At 34.4% G+C, this 23004-nt stretch overlaps 3 protein-coding genes across 10 annotated transcripts; 1 reads left to right on the top strand and 2 right to left on the bottom strand.

Annotated features, from left to right (window-relative positions):
• Positions 1-2737: 2737 nt before the first annotated feature.
• On the bottom strand, positions 2738-5176 carry LOC108988959 (stearoyl-[acyl-carrier-protein] 9-desaturase, chloroplastic-like). The gene is made up of 4 exons (XM_018962389.2): positions 4995-5176; positions 4533-4700; positions 3605-4100; positions 2738-3456 (listed from the first exon to the last, which is right to left on the bottom strand). The coding sequence occupies exons 2-4, from the start codon at positions 4655-4657 to the stop codon at positions 2902-2904; spliced, it is 1176 nt and encodes a 391-aa protein (XP_018817934.1). The 5' UTR covers positions 4658-4700; positions 4995-5176; the 3' UTR covers positions 2738-2901.
• A 5621-nt stretch (positions 5177-10797) lies between these two features.
• On the bottom strand, positions 10798-14052 carry LOC108988975 (E3 ubiquitin-protein ligase DIS1-like). 2 transcript variants are annotated; one of them, XM_018962420.2, is made up of 4 exons: positions 13750-14052; positions 12451-12695; positions 11790-12176; positions 10798-11279 (listed from the first exon to the last, which is right to left on the bottom strand). In XM_018962420.2, the coding sequence occupies exons 2-4, from the start codon at positions 12658-12660 to the stop codon at positions 10959-10961; spliced, it is 918 nt and encodes a 305-aa protein (XP_018817965.1). In that variant the 5' UTR covers positions 12661-12695; positions 13750-14052; the 3' UTR covers positions 10798-10958. The 2 variants fall into 2 exon arrangements, with proteins under 2 accessions (XP_018817965.1, XP_018817958.1); XM_018962413.2 differs by having other exon boundaries at positions 13754-14011.
• Positions 14053-15390: 1338 nt separating this feature from the next.
• LOC108988930 (translation initiation factor eIF-2B subunit beta-like) lies at positions 15391-22822 on the top strand. 7 transcript variants are annotated; one of them, XM_035690305.1, is made up of 12 exons: positions 15391-15582; positions 16497-16636; positions 16947-17018; positions 17107-17261; positions 18040-18327; positions 19012-19141; positions 19496-19603; positions 19707-19809; positions 19911-20036; positions 21008-21198; positions 21561-21686; positions 22571-22822. In XM_035690305.1, exons 3-11 carry the CDS (start codon positions 16966-16968, stop codon positions 21652-21654), a joined length of 1248 nt encoding a protein of 415 aa, XP_035546198.1. In that variant the 5' UTR covers positions 15391-15582; positions 16497-16636; positions 16947-16965; the 3' UTR covers positions 21655-21686; positions 22571-22822. The 7 variants fall into 7 exon arrangements, 5 of the variants coding, with proteins under 5 accessions (XP_035546198.1, XP_018817909.1, XP_018817882.1 ...); XM_018962364.2 differs by lacking the exon at positions 16497-16636 and adding an exon at positions 15931-15967 and having other exon boundaries at positions 22577-22822; XM_018962337.2 differs by lacking the exon at positions 16497-16636 and having other exon boundaries at positions 22577-22822.
• The last annotated feature ends 182 nt before the right edge of the window (positions 22823-23004 follow it).

The raw sequence follows: 23004 nt of genomic DNA, 5'->3' as shown, positions 1-23004 counted from the left end.
CAGCTTCAGGAGTTATGCACGAAAGGTTAGACTATTTTAGAAAAATTGACGAAAGCCGGGAAATTTAAGTTGTACATATAGACTCTAGATATACAATTGATGTCAATATTATGGAGTCAATAAGATTTTAGGGTCATGAAGGACCAAGGTTTATGGGAATATAGATTAAGGTTTATTACGAGGTACGTGTTTGAGTAGAAATTGAAGTAAGCTACGTGCCTATCTTATTGGAAATCAGTCGTGCCCCAGAAATACTAAATTAACGCTACGACATAAGTAGCATGATCATACCCCTACACGTATGTATGGTAAATGGTATGTTTTTTATAAAAATATTATGCATGTATGCCCTCTATTGGAAACTTCTTTTTACGTATCTAAATCATGATAAAATTATGAAGATCCATGATTTTTCATGAAGAATTATGCATTAAATTATTTACAAAAATTAATGATTTTATGAAAGGAGTTATGCATCAAAAGATTTATGAAAAGACATGATTGTATGTGAGAGTTATGTATTAAAATAATTTACGAAAAGCCATACATGATTTTATGTGAAGGTTTATATTTATGAAAATCGTTATTTTTTGTGAGGAGTCATGTATCACGACATTTTATAAAAGAATGTGATTTCATTTGAAATCTATGATATAGTAGGTATGCGATTTCTTTTGAAATCTATGATATGACAAGTATGCTAGTATGATTATGATAAAGTATGAATGATAAGATACGTAACGGCCTATGTTATGATATGAAGACGGTACCTATGTTATGAGCATATTACATTGTCAGGTCATGCATGCTAGTAGTGCACATATTATGTCTTCTTTATGTATGGATTCCACAACATGCGGCCATGGGCAGAATTAGAATCTACTTAGATTCGCTAACCCTAACTCATGGGGGTCAACAGTGGGTATCGTCCTATGATAAGTGAAATATAAGTTCATGTTCATGTTATTTACGTATGTATTTATGAGTATGCATGTTTTCCAAGAAACCTTATGTTTATTGTGTTTATTGTAAGATGTATTGCTTATTGAGTATTTGACTCATTTTTTGTATATTTTTTTGTTTTTGTTAAAGTATGTTTATTGAGTATGTTTATTTGACTCATTTTTTGAGTATTTGACTTATTTTTTGTATATTATATTTTAACCCACCCTAGGTGATGCATTCATGAGAATGAGACTGCAGGACAAGATTTGACCTAGGGAGGCGAGACAGAGGCCTAGATAATTTTGTCATGTTCAGTTTATGATTTAAGATTTAAATAAATTATTTTGATAAAAACATAAAATTTTAATATTTTTTTTAAACAAGTGTTTCCATAGACTCTATTTTAGATTTTAAGTATTTATTAAATTTTTTTTTATTTATGGAATCTTTCGCATTTGGTGCATCATTAAAAGAAAAGTGATTAATCAAATTTAGTAGCACACTAGCTCCCAGAAAATTTTAAAAATGTCTTTATTAGGGAGCGATGTGTTACATGTATGCTTAAACCCTAGAATCAAAGAGAAAAAAAGGAGTAATACATGGAAAATTTTGAAGAAGATTATTTACAAGAAACAATACATTACCCCTCCCGCAAATCTGAGGGCTTCACGTCAGTGGATTGAAGGCTTCACATCGGTGGACTGAGTGGTGAGAATCTGAGCGTGTCGAACTCGCAGAGAAAAAGAAGAAATCTTAGAGAAGATTTCACTTTTAGTGAACCTGGTCTACCACATGAAGTGTGGGGTGTGCATCCAACAACCAATCGGCTGATACCAAGATTTTTACATATTTTTATGATGAAAATATTCTTCTAATCAACCATTATTCACCAACCCACACCCTAGACCCTATGAAAAACACCTACATGCCATATGAAAAATACCTCACACCCTATGAAAAAGTTATAGGTGTGAGGTGTGAGAGTGAATAATGATTGTTGCATAGTAAATCTCGTCTCTTTATGAAAAATTAATGATTGGTACAAGTTTAAAATAGGCAAGCATCGCGTAGTCTCTTTATGAAAAAGTGGACATCACAATGAAAAAGTGTTAAAAAATCTAATCTTCATCAGTGAGATCCACTTTTTTACAAAGGGTCTGTGTGAGACTTTGTCTATTTGAAACTTATATATAGCATTACTCATTATTTATTAATGTAAAGAGTAATTTGTCGAGCTACTTTAAAGAAGGTCTTATCTCTAAATAGTATCATTATGTTCAAATCATCCACTCCTTTATAAAATAAATTGTACAAATAATTTTATTCTTTAGTCAATGTTGAGTACACCATTTATATCACTTAAAATAGAATTATTTATTACTAATATTGCAATTTGAATGTCTTTATATCATACACTAGTCCCGTGACATAATTTGATTTGTAAGATTCTAAAATTATGTGTGATGTAAAGGCTTTCAAATAGAATTATTCATCACTTAAAAAGTAAAATTTTATATGTAAGATTTAAATTTTAAAATTTATCTTTTAAATCAAATTATATCATGTTAGTACTTTACTAGGTATGTTCTACACACCGTGATACCAATTTGAGAATTTTTAAATATATTTTCAATTAATTATTCTTAAATTAACAAATAATTTATTTGTTATTAGAATGGATTTTTATTCTATTTTGAATGATTCTTCGGAATTGGGCTAATAAATGTTAATATGATAAGCCCAATGTAATTGGACTATAAAATACAGATTAATATTGTGTGGATTTACTTGTTATGAATAGTGATGGATCGAATCAAAGCCTTTTATTTTAACATATGAGTTTGCACAAGACCACCATTTTTTTTAAAAGGAACAAGCTGATAAATATTAAAAAAGAAAGGAAAAAAAAAAAAAAAAAGACAGCACACATGGTGGCAGCTTTAGGCCCCTAGGCTCTTACATCTGCCTAGCAGCAATCCAGGTGAAACGAATGGAGGATGCTTTTTCGGCTAGTGCCAGAACTCTCTCCTCAACCCTTTGCATTCTTTGAGCTAATCCACAGACAAAGTCCTGGGCTTCTCGTCCTTCACTCGACAGTCCACTTAGCTTCTCCACATTCCATTTTGCAACCAAATGTTGGAGGATTTCTCTGTAGTCTCTTGCTGTGTAGACTCCAATCCGAGAGGCAACATTAGCAAAGTGAGAAAATAGGTTGTTGTGTTCACCATCATACATTAAGCAGGCTGGCATTGATATTTTCCTCCTCATCATGTCGGCAAAGGCCACAACTGTTTCATTTGGGTCAAGCTCGAAAAGTTTCTCAACTATTTTGGTATAAGCAATTTCGTGGCGCTTCTCGTCTGAGGCAATTGTGCCACATATCTGGGCAAGTATTGGATCCCCATGCCTCTTGGCAAGCCTGGCTGTGTTACCATGGGAGATAAATGTTGCTCTTTCTTGGAACGATGTGTAGATGGTGAAAAGGTAGGGATTTTGCCCTAGACCGGCATCCTATATATAGAAGATTATAAACATTAACAGTTTATGGATTAGAACTCCTTTTTAATTTTAAGAGACATATATAGACGATATAAAAAACTAAAATTAAAGCTCAAAAAGTATGTTGAAAATCATGTTATGTTGCATGTCTGATCAGTACCATTCCCGACCCAAGCAGATATTGTGTTGTCTTCTCGATCTGTCTCATGTCCACTCGTCCGGAAAGGAAGAGGTACTTGTTCAAAAGATCACCATGCCTATTTTCTTCAGCAGTCCATCCCCTTGCCCATATTGCCCAAGGTGTGTTGTCTACGCCTGTTACATCGTGAAAAATTTCTGTGCCATTGATTTTTGCTTGGTAAGTTGGAAGGGCTTCTTCTGTGATCATATCGCCGGCTAAGACAATCAAGTACTCGTCCGGAATGTCCTTTGTTCGTTTCCTCAATTCATTGATTTGCTCAAAAAATCCATCTGAGGTAGGATCTGGCAAAAAGTCCTGTGGTTGCCAAGATTTGTTCACAGGTTTTAGGAGAGTTACGATGTTATTTCTAGCCCATCCTTCCATGGACTTGAATATTTCAATCTTTTCCGGTGGCATGGTGCGGGCTAAGATAACACTTGCTTGGCTAGGAGAGCTTGGAGAATCTTTGTCCCGCCTAGAATGAAGCCATGCACGATAGAGAAAATTCAAGTTCATGTTGAATATAGTTGGATATAAGCTGATTTCTTAAGTATGCATGTCATGCATCAGTTAATCATTATCATCTTATAATTATAAAGAAATGATTATTGCAATCCTATAATATGCAAGCCTCCAACACTCCCTTTAAAAAAATTGGAAAAATTATAGACTTGTATGAAAAAATTAATTTTTCATAGTGGATGTCACTAATTTTTAAATAAATTGTGCGAGACTTACATACTTTTTAAATCTGTATTTAACATTTATCTTCTATTATATAATATCAAATTATTAAAAAAAAACTAAAGAATGATGAATAATTTTTAATAATTTTATACTACTTTATTAGATGACGATAAAAGATAACAATTAAAAGGACGATGAATATCACTTTCTTAGTACTCACCTAGATCTGGAGTGTAGGGTAGAAGTCATAGAAAACTTGGGAGATCTCTGAGCACTCATAGGTGGAGGAGAATGTGAAACTAGGGATTGAAAGGTCTTGAAGCAATTGAGTTTAATTACATCCATGTCCGCTTCTCTCTGAATTTATGCTAGCTTCAGCTTCTGAGCACTGAAGAACATTAATGAAGATCATCATGAAACTGTAAATGCTTGAATGTAAAGGAATCAGGAAAAATTAAGTAAATATTTGTACAAGCAGATGAAATAAATCCAAAAAATGGAAAACAAAGATGCATGCTGCATGCATATCAACATGAGATTCAACCATGCAAGTCTACATTTATCCAAAGGTTCCTCCATGTTTAACGCTTAGTATAAATGGAAAATCATCTGTCGATAACATGATTTGATGATCCAACAAATGTTCTATGTTTCCTTAAAAAAAAAATCCAATCATACATACCTTAACTACTGATCTTTGGGATATGCTTCACAGTTCACGCGCATTTGCTCTAACTTGACTTATTTTATAAGCCATTCGGGGAAACCGTAGATTACAGTGTAACCTTGTACACCATCAAAATAACCTTGTACGCTTAGCATTAAAGGAAGCGAGATCCACCATTGACATATAAAATTTTTCAAATAGATTCCTCATCTTTACACTTTTTTAAAAAATATGCGTAACTTATAAATCATTATTTTCTTATAATAAATATTCTCCGTCCTTTTTCACAGAAAAGTCAGTATGATATTAAATGATAATAAACATATACTCAGTGGAGTAGGCAGCACAGCAATCGATATGTTATCCATTGTACTTTTTTTTTTTTTGGCATAGTTATCCATTGTAATTGTATTCCCACGATGTGCATGGGAAAATTTGATTGTGGGAAAAAACTGCAATACCGTGCAAATGTTACCAGTCGGTGAATTTTTTTTTTTTTAACTTAACGTTTAAGAAAGTAACTTTTAATGCATTAATGTATTTTTTTTAATTTTTAAAAAATATTTAAATATAATAAAAAATTAAATAAAAAAATAGATCACTTAGAGCATTGGCAATGAACTAGCTAAATGCCAATGCAAGTCTAAACTTTAGCTAGATGTGAGAAAAAGTCTCTACATTGGACTAGCCAATGGTCCAAAGCTTAAGACTTGATGAATAGTAAATCTTAAATCTTCTCTAAATATGGCTAGCTACTATTCACAATAAAAAATAATATTTAATTATTTCATCACTTCCCTCTCTCTTTGAATGGTAAAACATGCATGTCATGCACATTATTTTTATTGATTGATAGAGTAGACACATTATTTCTACAAAGCATGAAGATTTAAGAAATACATAAATTGTATTTGTAAAAAATAAAAATAAAAAATATAATATTATATTATTATTTTAACTTTATAATGACTAGTCCAATGTGGACTCACCTAGTCAAAAATTGATATTATAGCTAAAAATTAAGATTCTAGCTAAATTTTAAACTTGACAATGACTAGACCATTGCCAATGCTCTAATTACAGCGAGAAAATGCAAGCGACAGAATAATACTGCTATTTGATTGTGACATTGAGAAGTACCATACTGTTCGAATCACTCGAATTCTCACGTCTATCGTATCGAAATTAACAAAAAGGAAAATGTTAGATCTCTCGTTAGAGCTCTTGTTGGGTCTAGTAAGTGTATTTTTATATGTTTTTTTAAGTTTTTTTTTATATAAATTTTTTTAATAATTTTAAATATTTTAAAAAATATTTTAATATTATTAAAAAATATTTTCATATATTTTTATCTGATGAACTCACATGTTCTTTTGCCATTGTTATTGGAACAATATGTGCAAGGATGTATTTACTCCGTTAGTATGACTCTCGCACGGGAGCATTATCCCGTTCTCACCGCCATCGAAGTACCCGAAGGCAAAAATCCCCCATTACAGCTGTGCAGTACATGCCAATTCCCCGCAATCAAATGTAAAGAAAAATCTACAAACGAGCCATTCAACATCTACTGCACCTTCTCTTCCGTCTCTCTAAATCCTAAGTTTTCAAGTTTTGGAATCGAAAGGGGGTGGGAGCTCCGGCTCCTCCCCCCTCTTTCTCCTTTCCCCTCCCCCTTTTCGTCCGTCCAGTTTATCTGTGTAGTGTTTTTATCTTGTTTTGTTTTCAGGCCGAATAAGGGAGGATCGCCGTTCGTGTCTTTGCAGCCGTCTTCCTCCTACACGCGCCCTACCGGGATGAAGCCCAGCCGCCGATCTTCAAGTCCACCAAATACGGCGTTCATCGGAGTGGAGCGTAGCCCGCACGCGCGGGACGAAGTTCCGGATCCCGTTGACGCGTGCTCATCACGCGCCACCGCGGAGCTTTCTGCCAATGCCACGCTCGGCTTCTCTGGCCTCCTTGTATCCGGGGCTTCCACGAGTGACCGGCGGTTTTCCTCCCAGAGTGACTAGCACCTGCACGCGCCACTGCCGCCGCTCGTGCACTGTTCATTCGATTTGGGTCTCTGTTTTTTTCTGTTCCAGTATTGTGTAGCGTCTGTTTTTGTGTTCTTGTGTTTTTTGTTGACCCAAGTGAGGTGTTTGTGCCTTTGGATCGTACGTAATCTGGGGCAAGAGCTATTCGAGAGTGGGGTGATATCGTACGACCAGTGTTCGCGCGTAGGTGCTACCTGCGTAGTGGAGGCTGTTGTGTCCGTGCGTGAGCTGGGTGCGCGTTCCATCAGGGCTCGAGATGCCAATGCTTGCGGTGGGCGTGTCGTCTGGGTCACACCGAGGCTTGTGGATTTGCAGTTTAGTTGGTAGTTAGTAATTGTTAGTTAGTAGTTGCTATTGGGTTTTGTATCCATAGCAGTGTCCCGTACTTTTCCTCTATAGGAGGCTAGAGGAGCCGTCTAGTTCTGTTTACAGAACGCTTTTCTAGAGGTGCCGTCTAGTTCTGTTTACAGAACGCTTTCTCTGTTTGAAAAAAGTTTATTGAGAAGTTAAGACAATGTCCGCTACAAAGAGATTTTGTGTGTGGGGAAGCCCCAGAGCTTAGGCGTAGTTGGCTTATAGTTTGGATTTGTCCATGTATTAAGTCACATTTGTAACTTCGTTTTCATTAATGAAATGAGAGTATTTCTATCAAAAAAAAAAAAAATGTAAAGAAAAATCTTTGTTGATTCTTGCCGACATTGTGATTTTGTTGTAACATGTAGTTAATGCTGGAAGTGAGGATTCGAATGTATACTTCTATGATTTATCTACTTGAGCCCCAAAAGAGAGAAAAGATAAGTCATTAAATGTGGCTTTTACTTTCAACACATGAGCCTTTGTTTGACATTAAAATTACTCCGATATTTGTCATCTGTATGCTGAACCACTACCAGACTTGGATTGAAGAGTTCATCACAATTTCTCCAAAAAGTCTAGACTAGTTTTGGTGTTCACACTGACAAAAGTTTGTTGCAAGTTTATTAGTATTGCAGTTGGATATTATCTTCCACCTAACGCTTTCTCAACCAAATTTCATTATTTCTGTGACGATAAAAGTTGGCCCTAATTATCAAACATACCTCTAATCTATGTATCCAACCCATTTATATATATATATATATATATATGCATTTTGGGGTTGGTTGAGTTGGGACTAGAGTAATGTCATAAAAGTATGAATAAATCTACTTACAACCGGTTTGGAGAATCGGCGCGGAACCGTGTCCTACATGGCACGTTTGGAAACGGCGTCGTTTGAAATTTGAAATCAAGTCCCGAGCTTGAAATCAAGTCCCTTCCACATTTCAGTGATTTCACATTTCACCTTCACTTTCTCCTGCTCGATCCCCTGCCCTCTTCTCCCCCCATTCCCATCGTCTTCCCCAGGAAGTTCACCAGAGCCACAAACCCACTTGGTTTTCTCCACCAAAACCATATAACTCATCTATATGGGAGCTATCGGGAAACAAACTTCTTTAAAAATTACAGCTTTTTCGTTTTGAGTTTGGTTTCTCTTCATTTCTCCTTGTTTTATCAAAATAATTTCCCTTGAAATATTTCTGCAATATATATGTTTTTTGGGCCATGACTAAGGAGTCCTAATTGAACCCAATATTTTCTCAACCCCATTAGACACCTCTGTTGGTTTATGACAGCATTAGCCATGAGCAACATATGCAAACTCTGTTTCGTAGAGTAGTTACCTATAGACCCCATGAACCATAACTTAGATAGGAAATTGGATAGCGCCAAAATGGCTTCGGAAGATCAGACAGCAAGCGGAAGAAACCAGTAACTTTTCTATCTCACAATCCTAAATTTTCCCAGCAACCAGTTAGATCTTGAAGGAAAGAATACACTAAAGGAAATTTACCGGTTCCACCATCGCCGACAATTACAAGCTTGAAGCTTGGATAATCGACGGTCTGCTGGTTTGGCAAAGCTTGAAACGCAAAAGCAAAAGATCAAATACCCCAAAAAACGCAGAATCAAAATGGCAAACAACTGCAACATGAAACGAAGAAGAAAATCAAAGAAAATAAAAGGGATATTTTTTGAGAAATTACGAAAGCAGAGCTAGTATTGACATCTGATTTCGATTCCTTTTTCTTACTTTTCCGATTACGAAAAAGGGACGATACTAGCTCTTAGACAATTTTTCGTTCAGAGACTTACTTTTTATTCTTCTTATTTCTTTCTTTTCTATTATTTTATTTTATTTTATTTTATTTTTTTCAACTGACAAGATAGTGCCACGTCATCTGGTTCCACGCCGGTTCTGCACCGGCTTATAGCAGAATTGAATGGAGAGATATGTGAAAAAATAAAATCTTTTATCACCCGGTTACGCGGGGATTACCCATGGCCTGTCGCAAGTAGAATTTTTCCAAATTAAAATAGCTTTGTTAGGAATGATATTTTTTTGTTATCTTCTTTTACATTTTAGAAAGAAAATAAAGAAATTTTTAGAAAGTAAATAATACATTGTAAGTTTATATTTACAACAAAATAAATTTACAAATTGATATCCATATCTAATTTTTCATATCTCCAATTTTATTTAAATAAATCTAACTGTATGTAAAAATACGTAAAATGATTTACATATCCACATGACTTTCTTACATGTACATAACTTTCATTTAAAAAAAATGGAAAATCACTTGGATATAACTTCTTTTATATGTTTTTTATACATATAGTTAGCATTTAAAAAAAAAGATATAAAAAATTGCATTCCAATAAATAAACATGATAAATGCTCATTGTTGATGCAAAAAATCACACAACAGGTCGGAAGAAGATAAATAGTTATTCTTGGCCTGTTATGACGATCTGGGCCTTGTAAGTGTGATCTAGAGCCCCCTACGATAGTCCAATACGGTTGTGTGGTGTTGATGTGTACATTTATAGTAATTAATAGAAAATAAATACTGAAAATATAAAAGTGATAAAGACACGCAAATTTACGTAACTCAACATAAAACCTACGTCGACTAGGATTTTGGAGAGGGAATATCTAGTATAATAAATTTATTTAGGATGAGTTTGGTTACCAAACTCATCTTAACTCATCTCAACTCATCATTACAACTTTTTCAAATTTCAATACGAAATATAATAAACAATTCAACCTTTTCAAATCCCAAAATAATAATAATATTAAAAAATAATATTCTAATAATATTTTATTATCTCAACTCAACTCAACTCAACTCACTTCAACATCCAAACAGTCTTTCATAATCTCTCATTCTCACTATACAATGAATATCGGAGGTTTATCTTCTAATGAAGAGATCGTCTCTGGAGTTCTACCCTTCTCTTGAAAAGCTAAAATCGAGATTAAAGAATAAGGGTTAAACAATTGAATTATACGTTATTTCTATTTTAGAATTTTATTTTTATTTTCAATCAAACTTATTAATGTGAAACATTTTAAACGACTTCACACATTAATCACCTAAATTACACATGAACATATATAATTAAAAATGATAAAATTTAAAAATGAACGAGATTTCAATTGAAAGCCAGTTCTTGAGATTTTAGGATATTTTATACGATGGGGACACCTAAGGTATTGCTGTGTCTTTGTAGTCAAGTGAATTAAAAGGGAAATTATGCCAAAGATGTGGAACCAACATCAGTGCAAGAATCAATCAAAATGACAACCAATAATGATTGCCAACACGAGCTGTTTAAACACCGAGGGATGTATTCACCCATGCGTGAACACAGAAGGAAAAATTACCATTGCCAGACTACAATTCATCTACAAATAGGTAAGTATTGTATATTATAGATAAGAAGTATGCATTCCCACTCATGTATTTACTGCATGGACAAGCAAAGAGAGTTTGCCTCCTAAATCTCAAAAAAAAATACATGACCAGAAGACTCATTACTACAGGCTAAACATATAAGGGGAAAGAAGATATAATCACTGCTCTTTCCAAATCCTACCAGTCACCCTAAGCTTTAATTCCTTCCGGTCTCCCCCGGAGAAGAAGAGAGCCATGTTGCGTTGGATGATGAGACCATCAAAACTGTCACGAACCTTCCGATGGCTGTCCCTAATGCTTCTAGGTACCCCTTGCCAAATCATCTTCCTGCCATTTCCACCAACCTCTAAGCTGTAGCTGTAGTTCTTCGCCTCATCATCATCGCCCATAAACCGCAAGAATGCTATGTAAACTGGAGCCATCCCAAGCTGAAAAGCTTCAAAATGCAGACAAAAGTACTGACCAAAGCAACTGAAGACCTAGAAATTAACCAAGAAATCCGATTATCAGTTACAAATACTTACCCAAAGTTTACAGTAAATGCAAGGGTTAACTGAGCTAGGGATAAATGTGCCACGGCATTTTTTTAAGTGCATCTGTTGTCACACATCCTGATATGGAGAAACTATTATGCCTATTCTCTTTAGGCAAAAGAACAGAAGAAACTTGGATGGGCCTCACTAAAATTCTGTATTTAAGTTAACACCTATAAGTATGTGGCATGTGCATTTTTTAACATAAAGCTCATAACTTAAAAGATTTCCCGTTCCTAACAATAGGAGGTGTCCAAAGAACTAACATACAAAGTGATCCAGCTTTAGCGGAAACCACATAACAAGGCCTTCCCTCAAGGGATACCCAAATTCTGTATCTACATTGACTGGTGGAAATAGTTGCACGAGAGGAGCACGTTACCTCCTCTACTAAAGGGTAACACTATACCGTCAGCATATAGAAGACAGTGAGAGAAGAACAAAGCAACACTATACCGTCAGCATCCATGTGGCATTTTCAACCTCCTGTGGATTTGATTTGACATAGCGATGGTTGAAAGTGCTGCCACTGTGCATGTCAACTTTATGATCATCTTTCAAGTGGGCCACCAGAGAAGGAATATCACCAATGACAGTGCATTCTGATCCAGCATAGGGACAGTTGTAGGGTCTATAGATGCATTGAGATTCATGTTTAAGTTTGCTGTAATATGGGTATATACCCATGCACCCAAAACTCTGATATTTACATGGAAGTTCCAGAGAAGCAGCAACCTTCTCCAATGCAAGACATCTTATATTGCCAAGTTCATGCCTGCAGGTAGGACACCGGTTGTGCACCCTGGGTTTGCAACCAGAACACAATGTGTGACCATTTGAACACTGCAACAAGGGAGAATACGGATAAATTAAAACTGGAATTTCATAACTAGCCACAACTAACAACTAGATGCAAAGGAGAACACCGTTAAATATTTTTCTGATAAGGAAAAAAATAATAATGGCAATTTAACCACTGTTAAAAGTGAAACGTGTTAACTACAGAAGTTCAGTAATAAAGTCCCTCTATTAAGGTGGATAGACTGATAAAAATTACATGAACAAAAATGATTACAACTATGCAATTTAACCATTCATTATATGAACACCAACAAACCTGATGGATAGGAGGGTACATGGCATTTAAGCACACAGGGCACTCCAACAGCTCACGGACACTGCTAGAAACTGCCACATTAGGTTTTAGAGAATTTGAAGCAGTATCATTCACATTTTCACCAACATCCATCATGTCTTCACTTTGAGGAGGATCGATAACCTCAGGCTTGCTCCGCATGTCATCAAAAAAAGGATTCGCCGATGCCATTATAGTATTCAAGTGGCTTACGCTAGATGCAAAACCTGGGTAGATAAATATATAAAAAAAATCAAATTAATGAATCATGATTTGTTCGAAATGAAATCTTCAAAAACATCTTAATTAATGCAGTGATTGGTCAAAATGTTTCAAGTGACACTTGAACAAATTAAAAAGAAGAGCGGTGCTATTGTGCCGCCTGAGTACTACCACTCATTTTGACCGATAGTTCAAAATTTTGTTTTTATTTTTTTTTCAATTTTCTTATTCATATTTTTTTTTATCATTTTCAAATATTTTCAAAAAATATAAAAAAAATATTAATAATTAGTCACTTTCTTAATTATTAAGTATAAAAAAATTAAAATATATGAGGTGTCAAAATGAGGGGGCAAATGGAATGGGCAAAATAACATTTTTCTAAAAAGAAATAGATTGACAGGAAAAGAAAAAGGGAAAAATAAGTGATCTATTTTCTTTCGCGTTTCTCAAAGCAGCGCACTCAAATTCAAATCTCAAAATTACAATGTCACGGGAGTCTGAGGTCTCAATATCAAAATGAACAAGAATTACTGTAGTAGCGATTTTTAACAATGCTAATGCCTTATAAATCAATTCGCCAGAAACCCCACAACAATAGGAACAAATTACATAAATCAGTGTCGATTCCATTAAAACCCTAACATCGAAGTCGATCAAACTATGAAAGCCTATCAGCTAAGAAACACAAACGTAATCGGAGATTTTTCGAATCTCTCAACACAAACAACAAAACTCTATAATTCTTGGAAGTCAAGAAATGTATACCATCAGAAACTGATTGATGTAATCAATAAAATAGAAACCAGGAAGGTATCGCTCAATGCCAAAAAAAAAAAAAAAAAAACCCTAGAATTCGCACGCACACATTCAAAGTCAAAATAAGTTGACCACAGATCTAGAACATTTCTAAAATTAGGATCCTCAGCATGGGAAACTTAGCGGAAATGACAGGAAAATGGCACCGAAATAATTCGATAAAAAAAAAATGTTCTATAATGAGAAAGCGAGAGGAATCTACCAAAAAAAATAAAACGAGAGAAAGCGAGAGGAAAGTACCTACAAGCTGAGATTGAACCAAAAACGCATGGCAGAGAGCACGGAACTAAGAATGAGAGAGGGAACAGTTTGGTGGGTGGTCGGCTGCTGGCTATGAAGAAATGTACAGTGTATAAGTAATTAAGGAGACAAGAAGTGCGCGTCCGATAATTTCAAATTAAAGCCGTTGAGACTCTGAGAGAGATAGAGAGATTTGAGTGGTAGGAGAGAGAAATTTCTCGAGAAAATACAAAAAGCAAAGGTTATAGGGTTGGGGCCCCATTTGGGCTAGTCGGCAGAAATGGCAGGTTTCTAAATTCCAATATTTATCCAGTCATATTCGACAAATTTGAGAGGGAAAAAAAAAAAAAAAGATCCTCTAATGCCAAATAGCAATTAATCTTTAATTAATTAGATAATTTCCGATTTCCGGATGATATAATATTTTTAATTGGATAATGATACTCTGATTGCTTCTTTATTATTCCTTTACTATCCAGCTTTTTTTTTCTTTTGTTATTTAAATATGGATTAAAAATTTTATAACATCATCTTTTTATATAATTTAAAAATAAATAAATTTAATCAATTAATTATATATTAATTTTTTATAAAATTAAATTTATTTTAAATTAAATTACATGATTATATTAGTTGATTGAATTTATTTTATTATAAATTATGCAAAAAATTTATATTCTAAAAATTTGAATTTAGAATCAAATGATAAAAAAAATATATAATTAAATAGTAAAACAGTAATAAATAAGATTAAGAGTATCATTATCTTTTTTAATTTATGACATGTCACTTGAGTAAATTCATATCCGAGACAAGTAACCCAGAATGAGAATCCAAATGGGGGAGAACTAATGGTGATAAAAGGTTAGTACGGACCGAGATTGAGACCAGTCGATCTCAGTCCGATCTCGATTCAGGTCTAGAATTTTTTCATCCCAAATTGAACCGAATGAAAAATAAAAATAAAAAATAAAAAATATTATATATATATTATTTATACAATAAATATACAATTTATTATATAATTTTTATCTAACCTATCACTATTATCAATATAAAATTTTAAATATGTTATTAACACTTGTTAATATTCTATCAATTAACAAATATATAATATCAATTAGCTAATTACTTAGTAATTATATAAATTAATAATATAATTTTCATTTAAATTATTATTATTGACTGTATAAAATATTTTTTTATTGAGTTAATTATATAATTCATATTAATAAGTTACTTAATTTTAATTTAGTATTTTCAATAAAAAAATTTTATTAATTGATTTTTTTAAAATAAAAAAATAAAAAATAATTAGACTAGACCGACTGGACAAAATCGATAGCTATCGGTCCGGTCCGGTCTCTATAAGTGTTTGATCCAATCTAGTTCAAGAAAATGATGATCCATCACCAGATCAGACCGGACCGGACCGATCAATTTGCTTAGGGAGAATACGACAACCAGTGGCCTCTAACATAAAAGAAAAATTTTATTAATCATTTCTATATATTATATATTATATTTTATTATTATTTTTTTATACGTGTGATATAGGAATAATGAGAAGAAGAATTTAATAAATTTAAAAAGAATAAAATTAATATATAAAATATGTGATGCGTAGATGATAACAGCAAAGTTCCAAAAACATCCGCAAACGAAGCCCAAAGTCAAAAGGAGCTCGTGTTCGCAGAAGAATCGCAGGTGATGCTGTGAGCATCGAAGCTCTCTGAAACCACCAACTCCTAATCAACATCTCTTTCTCGAGCGCAAGTTCGTGCTCGCGTCAGCAAAACTCTCACGCACTCGCATGCTTCTTCGATCTCAGCTGTAAGGGATTCACATGAATTATCTTTATCAGTAATTCTATCTCATTTGTGCTTGCTGTTCCAGAGTTTTGGTCAGGCTGATTGTATCGTATATATTTCTTTTCGAAATCGTATTCTGTTTGGTTGCGGGGAAATCATGGGAACTCAATGATACTGAAGGTGCTGCTTGGGTCCTATTTGTTTATATTCTTTAGCTTTCAATTTCATGGAAAGAGATCTTTCATAAAAGCTTTAACGCAAGGACTTATTTTAGACTCAATTTGGTCTGCGTTCGGGTTCCATGTATTCAAGAGTTCTTCGATTAGCATTTTTATTAATATTATTATACATTTTCTTCGTAACCGAACAGTGGAGTGGTGGCGAAATGGTTTTTGCGATATGTTCTGGTGAGAATCTGTCGGATCTTTGATAGGTGGCGTTTAACCAGGCCAAAATAAATTGATCTTTCTTCTGCCAAACCAGGTAAGCTGGGTTGAGATCAGAAGTAGAATTCCCACTGGAATCAAGAAGATATTGAGAGGGACAGATTTCTGACCCATCAACAATGCTTAGTAAGTCATGGCTTCTAAGCACAGGAATGAATTGGGTAATCCAATTCAGATAATTGGTTCCATCTAGTCTGACAGAAACCAGAGAGTTAATGTTTGGGATAACAAAAGAGGAATTGGATGAGGCCATATAGGATCGAGTTGCGTGAGCAATTTAATGCTCTGATACCAAGTCAGAAAAATAAGAATAGAATGAAATCTGGCTCAAATTGATGACCAGTTACTCGAGTGTTTTCATATATATAGATAATTACAAAGTTATTCAAATTACATTATCTAGATAGATACAAGAATTCAAATGTTTAAAAACTCTATTAACAGAACTATAACTATAGAATACTAACAGAAATCTGTTGTGATTTACTAGATAACTACAACAACAACTAGGTAACCATTGTAACAGATTTATCTTGATGAGCTGCTGATATAACGGAACTGATATGTCTAACATTTTCTTCGTAACCGAACAGTGGAGTGGTGGCGAAATGGTTTTTGCGATATGTTCTGGTGAGAATCTGTCGGATCTTTGATAGTTGGCAGTTCTTTTGAAGTTCATTCAAATTATGCTTCGGTCTGTTCTTTTCTACTGTTTTGTTTCTGAGAAGACACCGGAAGTTAGAAAGAAAATTAAACTTGCTGAGCTTGTTAGGATGATTCTGCTCGACTCAGCGAAGCAGTAAAAGTTGCCCCATGCATAGTTTTGTGGACGAGGAGACATTTCAGATTTGAAATCTTTTATTTCGGTTTTTTTTCTCTACATTTTCATATAATCGGAATTGGTTACCATTGACTGTGATTCATATATGCCACAATTTAGGTGAGCTTTGGTGATAATCATGCCGGATGTGCAGGCCCTTGTGAATGATTTCCTTAATAAGCTTAAGAAACGGTAAAATCTTCAGCACTGTTTATGTTGCTGCTCTGATGGTATAAATTTTTCTTACTTTCTCTCCTGTTTTGGTATCTTGTGATGGCAGTAAAATTGAGGGCTCAAGGGCAACGGCAAGGCAGACGGCTGAAATGCTTCGGTTGGTGATTTCACAGCAGCGAAGTCCCTACACAAACCAGGCTGGCACTTTGATTGATGCTGTAAGGGCGGTTGGGGAGCAGCTGATTGCTGCAAATCCTCTTGGTATGCATTTGGATTAATTTTTAAAATCATGACGACTAGAAATCCTGCATTAGTGTATGTTATCGAGGGTCTTCTTTTAATGAAGGTCTCCTGTTAAAGTGACATTAGAATTTTAATTCAACCACAGGTTTTGATTAGGCACCCTTCAAATTGGCTATATGGTATTAGCTTACAGGATTTTTTTGTTATTTTTATCTTTGTCAACATGAGATTATCCTTGTTTGCTTTTTTTTTTCTTTTATTATGCCTTTTCTTATAATAGGGCCATAAGTCTCATGTTTCATGTCTGAAAAATTTGTGAAGGAAGTTAAGATTGGTAATTTGAATACCCAATGCTGTGGTAGACAACTTTCTAGCAGTGCTGTTGATATGGGCTTAGTTTTCTTACAATTACTTATTGCAAGCATGACTAGTGAGGTTTTCTCTTTAATGTGTCATTTAAATTGACATACTTGGGCTGCATATCTTAGCATAACTCTTCAGCATTGTCGATGTATATCATATAAACACGAGCATGCAATCATGGAGGATGGCTTGCATTTTCAAGGTTTTACCTTTTTACAAGTAAACAAGGTTTACTTGTATGAAGTGGTAGTGCTGAAAACTTTATTGATCATAGGAATAGGCAAACAAAACTTTTTTTTTTTAATTGGTAAACAAAACTTTATTGATCATAGGCATAGGCAGGAGCCCAAGTATACAGGACATATACATTGTATGAAGTATTAAGACTTATTTGCTGTTTGCCTATAATAAGATGTTATCTATATCATTGCAGAGCTTGCTGTTGGTAATATTGTGAGGCGAATTCTGCATATTATTAGGGAGGAGGATCTCTCTCTCACAACGGCTGCTATAGCTGGTTTGGGCTTATCAGCTGGTAGTGATGATGAAGATGACACTGATCAAGATATTCATCCAGTTCTATCAGGTGCTTCTCTTGCTGCTGCTGCAAGAAGCACATTGCGTCCACCTTCCTTGCAAACCCTTCTCGAGGATGTTCCTGACTCAGCAGCTATTCCTCACACTTCTTCATCTGGGTGTGATTCTGAAGGAAAAAGCAAATGTGAGCCCTGTGATGTAATTCATTTCAATCATTATTATAACACTGTTATCATCATCATCATCATATTTTTATCACACTTGTCCTTCATTGTTTGTATCACTACATATTATCTATTACCTATATAAAAGCTGAAGCAATGTCTTCACAAAATAATAAGCCATATCATCAACCATTTTCATTAATTTTGTTATTTATTTATTCATTTGTATTACAAACCTTTCGGTTTCTCGACTTTTCCCTCCTTTTGCTGGAAAAAAAACATTTCCTCTCTTGTGATATAAACTCTTCTGTTTCTCAACCTTTCCTCTACTCACTTATTAAATGAACCTTTCCTCTCATTTTCAGACAATTGAAAAAAAAAAAACCCTTAAGTTTCACCTCAGGTGCCTGGCCAAATAGTACTAGCAATTTAGTTATTCCGGCCCGCGCATTGCGTGGGTTTACAACTAGTTCTTTTAATTACTCAAACTGCAATGTTCATTTAGATTTTACCGTTATGGTATCTATATTCTTGAAGGTAAATGTGGCTAGTTGTGATTGGAAATCGGTCAATGAAAGAAGTTGGTTTCTTGCAGTGATGTTTTCTTTCAACGGAAGTGGTAGTGCTGAAAGTCGGAGCACTGTTTCCATAATAAATCCCAAAATGATGAGTTTTTGTTCTTTATAAATTATTTTCCTTGGCAGCTGCTGATAGAAGTTCAAGAACTTGGAAGCTGAAGCATGATGTCATTGAAGCAGTTAATGAGCTCATTCAAGATATTGCCACTTGTCATGAACAGATTGCCGAGCAAGCAGTAGAGCACATTCATCAAAAGTAATGTTTCCTTGAACTAATACAATTAAATTTGTTGTGCCTCTAAATTTGTTCCATTTTTCTCAACAAGTAAGTTCTAGCTCAAATAGCACAGTTTGTCTAATTGAATGACTCATGCAACAGCTATTTTGTGGATCAACATTGCTGTTTGATTGTTATCATAATCTATATTCTTCTTCTACTTGGTACGCTTGACATATTTGTAGAGCACTCTTACACCTCCATGAAGTTATGCCTTTTTTATTTTCTCCCATCAAATTTCGTTTTCTATGGTTTTAACTTCTAGATTTTTTTGTCATTCTGTACCATTTCTTGCATTTTTTTTTTTCAACTTAAAAATTTCATTTTCTTCAGTGAGGTAATATTAACTTTAGGAAGTTCAAGAACGGTATTGGAATTTCTTTGTGCCGCAAAGGAGAAACAAAGATCATTTCGGGTGTTTGTTGCAGAGGGTGCACCAAGGTTTGTGCAAGTGGCTAGCTTTGTTTGCAAGGCATTGAAATTATGTTTCGCTGGTGTGATTTTGACCCTCTCTTTTAATTCCACTTGCTTTGTTTGCAATTAGGTATCAGGGACATCTTCTCGCAAAAGAATTGGTCACAAGAGGATTACAAACCACCCTAATTACTGATTCTGCAGTCTTTGCCATGATTTCTAGGGTGAACATGGTATTTTAATGATCTTAAGCTTTTCTTTTCTAAATATTTTTTCCTCCTTGGGAAACGGATTTCCTGGACTGACTCTTAGTTTCACGTGGGAATTCCTTAAGGTTATAGTTGGAGCACATGCTGTCATGGCCAATGGTGGGGTCATAGCACCGGTTGGGTTGAATATGGTTGCACTTGCAGCTCAAAGGCATGCAGTCCCTTTTGTTGTACTTGCTGGTAGTCACAAGGTAATTAAGCACAACAACAGCTTTTTTTTATAAGTATTTTAGAGCACAATAGCAGCTCCACTTGCCCTTTAGGTTTTAATGAAAGTTAAGCAAAACAGGTCTCGTTAAGTACCATTCCTAAATTTCTTGTTCTTTTCTTATGCTTGATACTGTGTTTACTGGTCTTGCCCTTTGGAATTTGGATGTATAAATGGGATTTTTTTTTTTTTTTGTAATTTTTTATAATGAAAGTGAAATATACTACTTCTGAATTATGATACAAAGTTTAAGCCCTTTATCATCTAACTTGAGTATTTAAGATTTACTTTTTATTACGGTTTTGTTTTAGAAACAAAAATGTCTCAGAACCGTTAGTTGACTGTACTTCCAGAATAGTAATAATCTTCATGAAAATGAAATAATAATAATAATAATAGTCTGCACGGAATTTATGAAATAACTAACATCATTCTCTGCAGAACCTAATTATTGCAAGTCAAAGGCTATTTAACTATGAACCCAAATATCATCTTTCTTGCTCATTAATTAACCTGAAAGACAAAAGTCGTTAGCAATGGTATATTCTTCTGGAATCAACTTATTTTAGTTGCCTATATATTTATCCAGTCAATTCTATGCCAATGTCTATAGAGTGATCATTAGCTGTTTAACTTTGTTTTGCATGTTTGGATCAAAGCACGGATCGGTTAATGTGAGTTGTGAGTAAACAGAGTAATTAATGACTGAAATATAGTTGCCTAAACATTAGCATGTAATGCAGAAGCATAAAAAATTCTGCGATTGATTTGGTTAACATGTAACTCGATGGTCAATGAGTACTCAAAGGGCTTGTTTTGCATGAGTTCCTGACATGCTAATATTAGCAAGTGGAAACCTCTAAAATTTGTATCTCATTTCTTGAAACTGTTATTGTTTTAGTCCCGTGATTACTCATGGTACTTTTGGGAAATGCTGTTTTGTCCACTTGACAGTTGTGCCCACTGTATCCACACAATCCTGCGGTCTTGTTAAATGAGCTGAGATCCCCTTCTGAGCTGCTGGATTTTGGAGAATTCTCAGATTGCCTGGATTTTGGAAGTGGCACTTCTTCTCTACTTCATGTGGTCAATCCGACATTTGATTACGTGCCACCAAAACTCGTTAGCCTTTTTATTACTGACACGTAAGTTCATCTGAATTTGAGGACTCCCCGTACCATAAAAAACAAAGCACCTGGAAAACCCATAAAAAGAGGGAAGAGAGAAATAAAGCGTTGACATCCGCTACATGAGTTTATGGCTTAAATGACAAGCCGAAGAAACTTTGAATGCTTTATAAAATATCGTAAAAGAAAAGATTCACTGGAATTATTATCTATTCTGGGATTCAGCAAAAAGACATCTTCTTCCTCTATTATGGAATGTTTTATAATGTCTTTGTTCTGATGCATGGATGTCCCTTTTAGCTAATATTTTAATGATTTCATATTCTTTCTATTGCTGTAACTGTTACAATTTGTAAATTACTCTTTACTTCCCTTCACAGAGGAGGGCACAATCCATCATACATGTATCGCCTCATTGCTGATTATTACTCTGCTGATGATTTGGTGGTACAACAAAGGCCTACAGGGAATTGAGTTTAGCTCCCACTATTTTTGTCATTTGTTGGGTAGGTGTTTAATTTTTAATCACATCTAGTAAATGGCTGTGCCTGGATTCTACTGTGAAATTGCTAGTTTAATATATACTTTGTTAATGAAGGAAAAGCTTCAACTTTGAAATTGGAAATCCCAGTACAAGAAAATAAGTAAATATCTATATATGTTTCTTTTAGCACTTGACATGGCAACTGTATCAAGTGACTGATATATACATTAAAAGTGCAACTTTCTTCATAATGGCATGGGATCTTATTGCATTCGATGTTGACATTACTCGAGGTACTATTACTATAAAAGAAGCTGAGAAATGATCATGCATCTTAATTTTCTGTGGTACTTTACTGACCTTACAAAGCTGATGTTTAGAAGTATGAGATGATAAATTTGTGAATAGTAGTGAAATGGTTTGTGAATAGTTGTAAAATGGTTTGAGTTATGATGTTTTATGGAATTTTGAAAAAAGAGAAAAAATTGAATAAAAATATTATGAAGTTAAAACTATTGTTAGAATATAATTTTTTAATATTATATTTGTTTTAGGATTTGAAAAAGTTGAATTATTTTTTACATTTTGTTTGAAAGTTTGAGAAAGTTGTAATGATTAGTTTAAAAAAGTTGTAATGATTAGTTTGAAATTGTTTGTGTTTGAGTGATGTTTGGAAAGGAAATGAGATGAAGTGAGATGAGATAAAATGCGACGAGATGGGATGCGATGAAAATCATTACCAAACATCCCTGATGCACTTGATCTAACAGGATCGTCTTAACTTCTCATATTGACATGCTGGCATGCTTTGAAGAGTTCCTCCTTGACCATTTGCATCTGCTGCTTTCTGTATCATTATTGTCATGATTGGTAATTAATAATTGACAGGCATTTCCCATGTTCAAGTTTCAGGTTGTTCAGAAAACTAGTGTGAGAAGAAGTGGGCTGGGGGAAATGAAATTTAGATTGGATTGTGCAGAATGCAGAGAATATATTAATGCTTGGAAGAGACTGGGAAAAGTTGCAGTTCCAATGTAGGAGAATGAGAATGAATATGCTAAAAGATCATGAAACAAAGGGGGAAATGGAATAGCCCTTTTCCTGGTTTGTGAAGAGCCACCATACTGATTCGTTATTTCTTAAGAACAGTTTGCCTTATTTCCAACCTCCCTTGAGGAAACCAGGGGAACCACAAGATGGGAATCATTTGGAGGCTAAAATAGGATTTGATTAATGATAATCATCGATGCTCTATAGCCAGAACAAGCGAGCTGTCCGAGCATAAAATGACACGAGCCCACTGCAATTTTCCAGGTCCTCCCTCTTGTCGAAAGTCTTGA

This window comes from Juglans regia, chromosome 5, assembly GCF_001411555.2.
Source record: "Juglans regia cultivar Chandler chromosome 5, Walnut 2.0, whole genome shotgun sequence".
NCBI lineage: Eukaryota > Viridiplantae > Streptophyta > Magnoliopsida > Fagales > Juglandaceae > Juglans > Juglans regia.
This window is presented reverse-complemented; position numbering and strand designations above follow the sequence as displayed.

What these genes read in the sequence shown, in the direction of transcription:
- LOC108988930 (XM_018962337.2), top strand. Translation starts at nt 16,966, where the DNA reads ATGCCGGATGTGCAGGCCCTTGTGAATGATTTCCTTAATAAGCTTAAG. An exon ending in TTCTGAAGGAAAAAGCAAAT is followed by an intron (nt 18,328 to 19,011) that starts GTGAGCCCTGTG and finishes TTTCCTTGGCAG; the next exon opens with CTGCTGATAGAAGTTCAAGA. An exon ending in TACTTGCTGGTAGTCACAAG is followed by an intron (nt 20,037 to 21,007) that starts GTAATTAAGCAC and finishes TCCACTTGACAG; the next exon opens with TTGTGCCCACTGTATCCACA.
- LOC108988959 (XM_018962389.2), bottom strand. Translation starts at nt 4,657, where the DNA reads ATGGATGTAATTAAACTCAATTGCTTCAAGACCTTTCAATCCCTAGTT. An exon ending in ACCCTACACTCCAGATCTAG is followed by an intron (nt 4,101 to 4,532) that starts GTGAGTACTAAG and finishes GCTTCATTCTAG; the next exon opens with GCGGGACAAAGATTCTCCAA. An exon ending in ATCTGCTTGGGTCGGGAATG is followed by an intron (nt 3,457 to 3,604) that starts GTACTGATCAGA and finishes TTCTATATATAG; the next exon opens with GATGCCGGTCTAGGGCAAAA.
- LOC108988975 (XM_018962420.2), bottom strand. Translation starts at nt 12,660, where the DNA reads ATGGCATCGGCGAATCCTTTTTTTGATGACATGCGGAGCAAGCCTGAG. An exon ending in TGTACCCTCCTATCCATCAG is followed by an intron (nt 12,177 to 12,450) that starts GTTTGTTGGTGT and finishes CCCTTGTTGCAG; the next exon opens with TGTTCAAATGGTCACACATT. An exon ending in ATGCCACATGGATGCTGACG is followed by an intron (nt 11,280 to 11,789) that starts GTATAGTGTTGC and finishes GTTAATTTCTAG; the next exon opens with GTCTTCAGTTGCTTTGGTCA.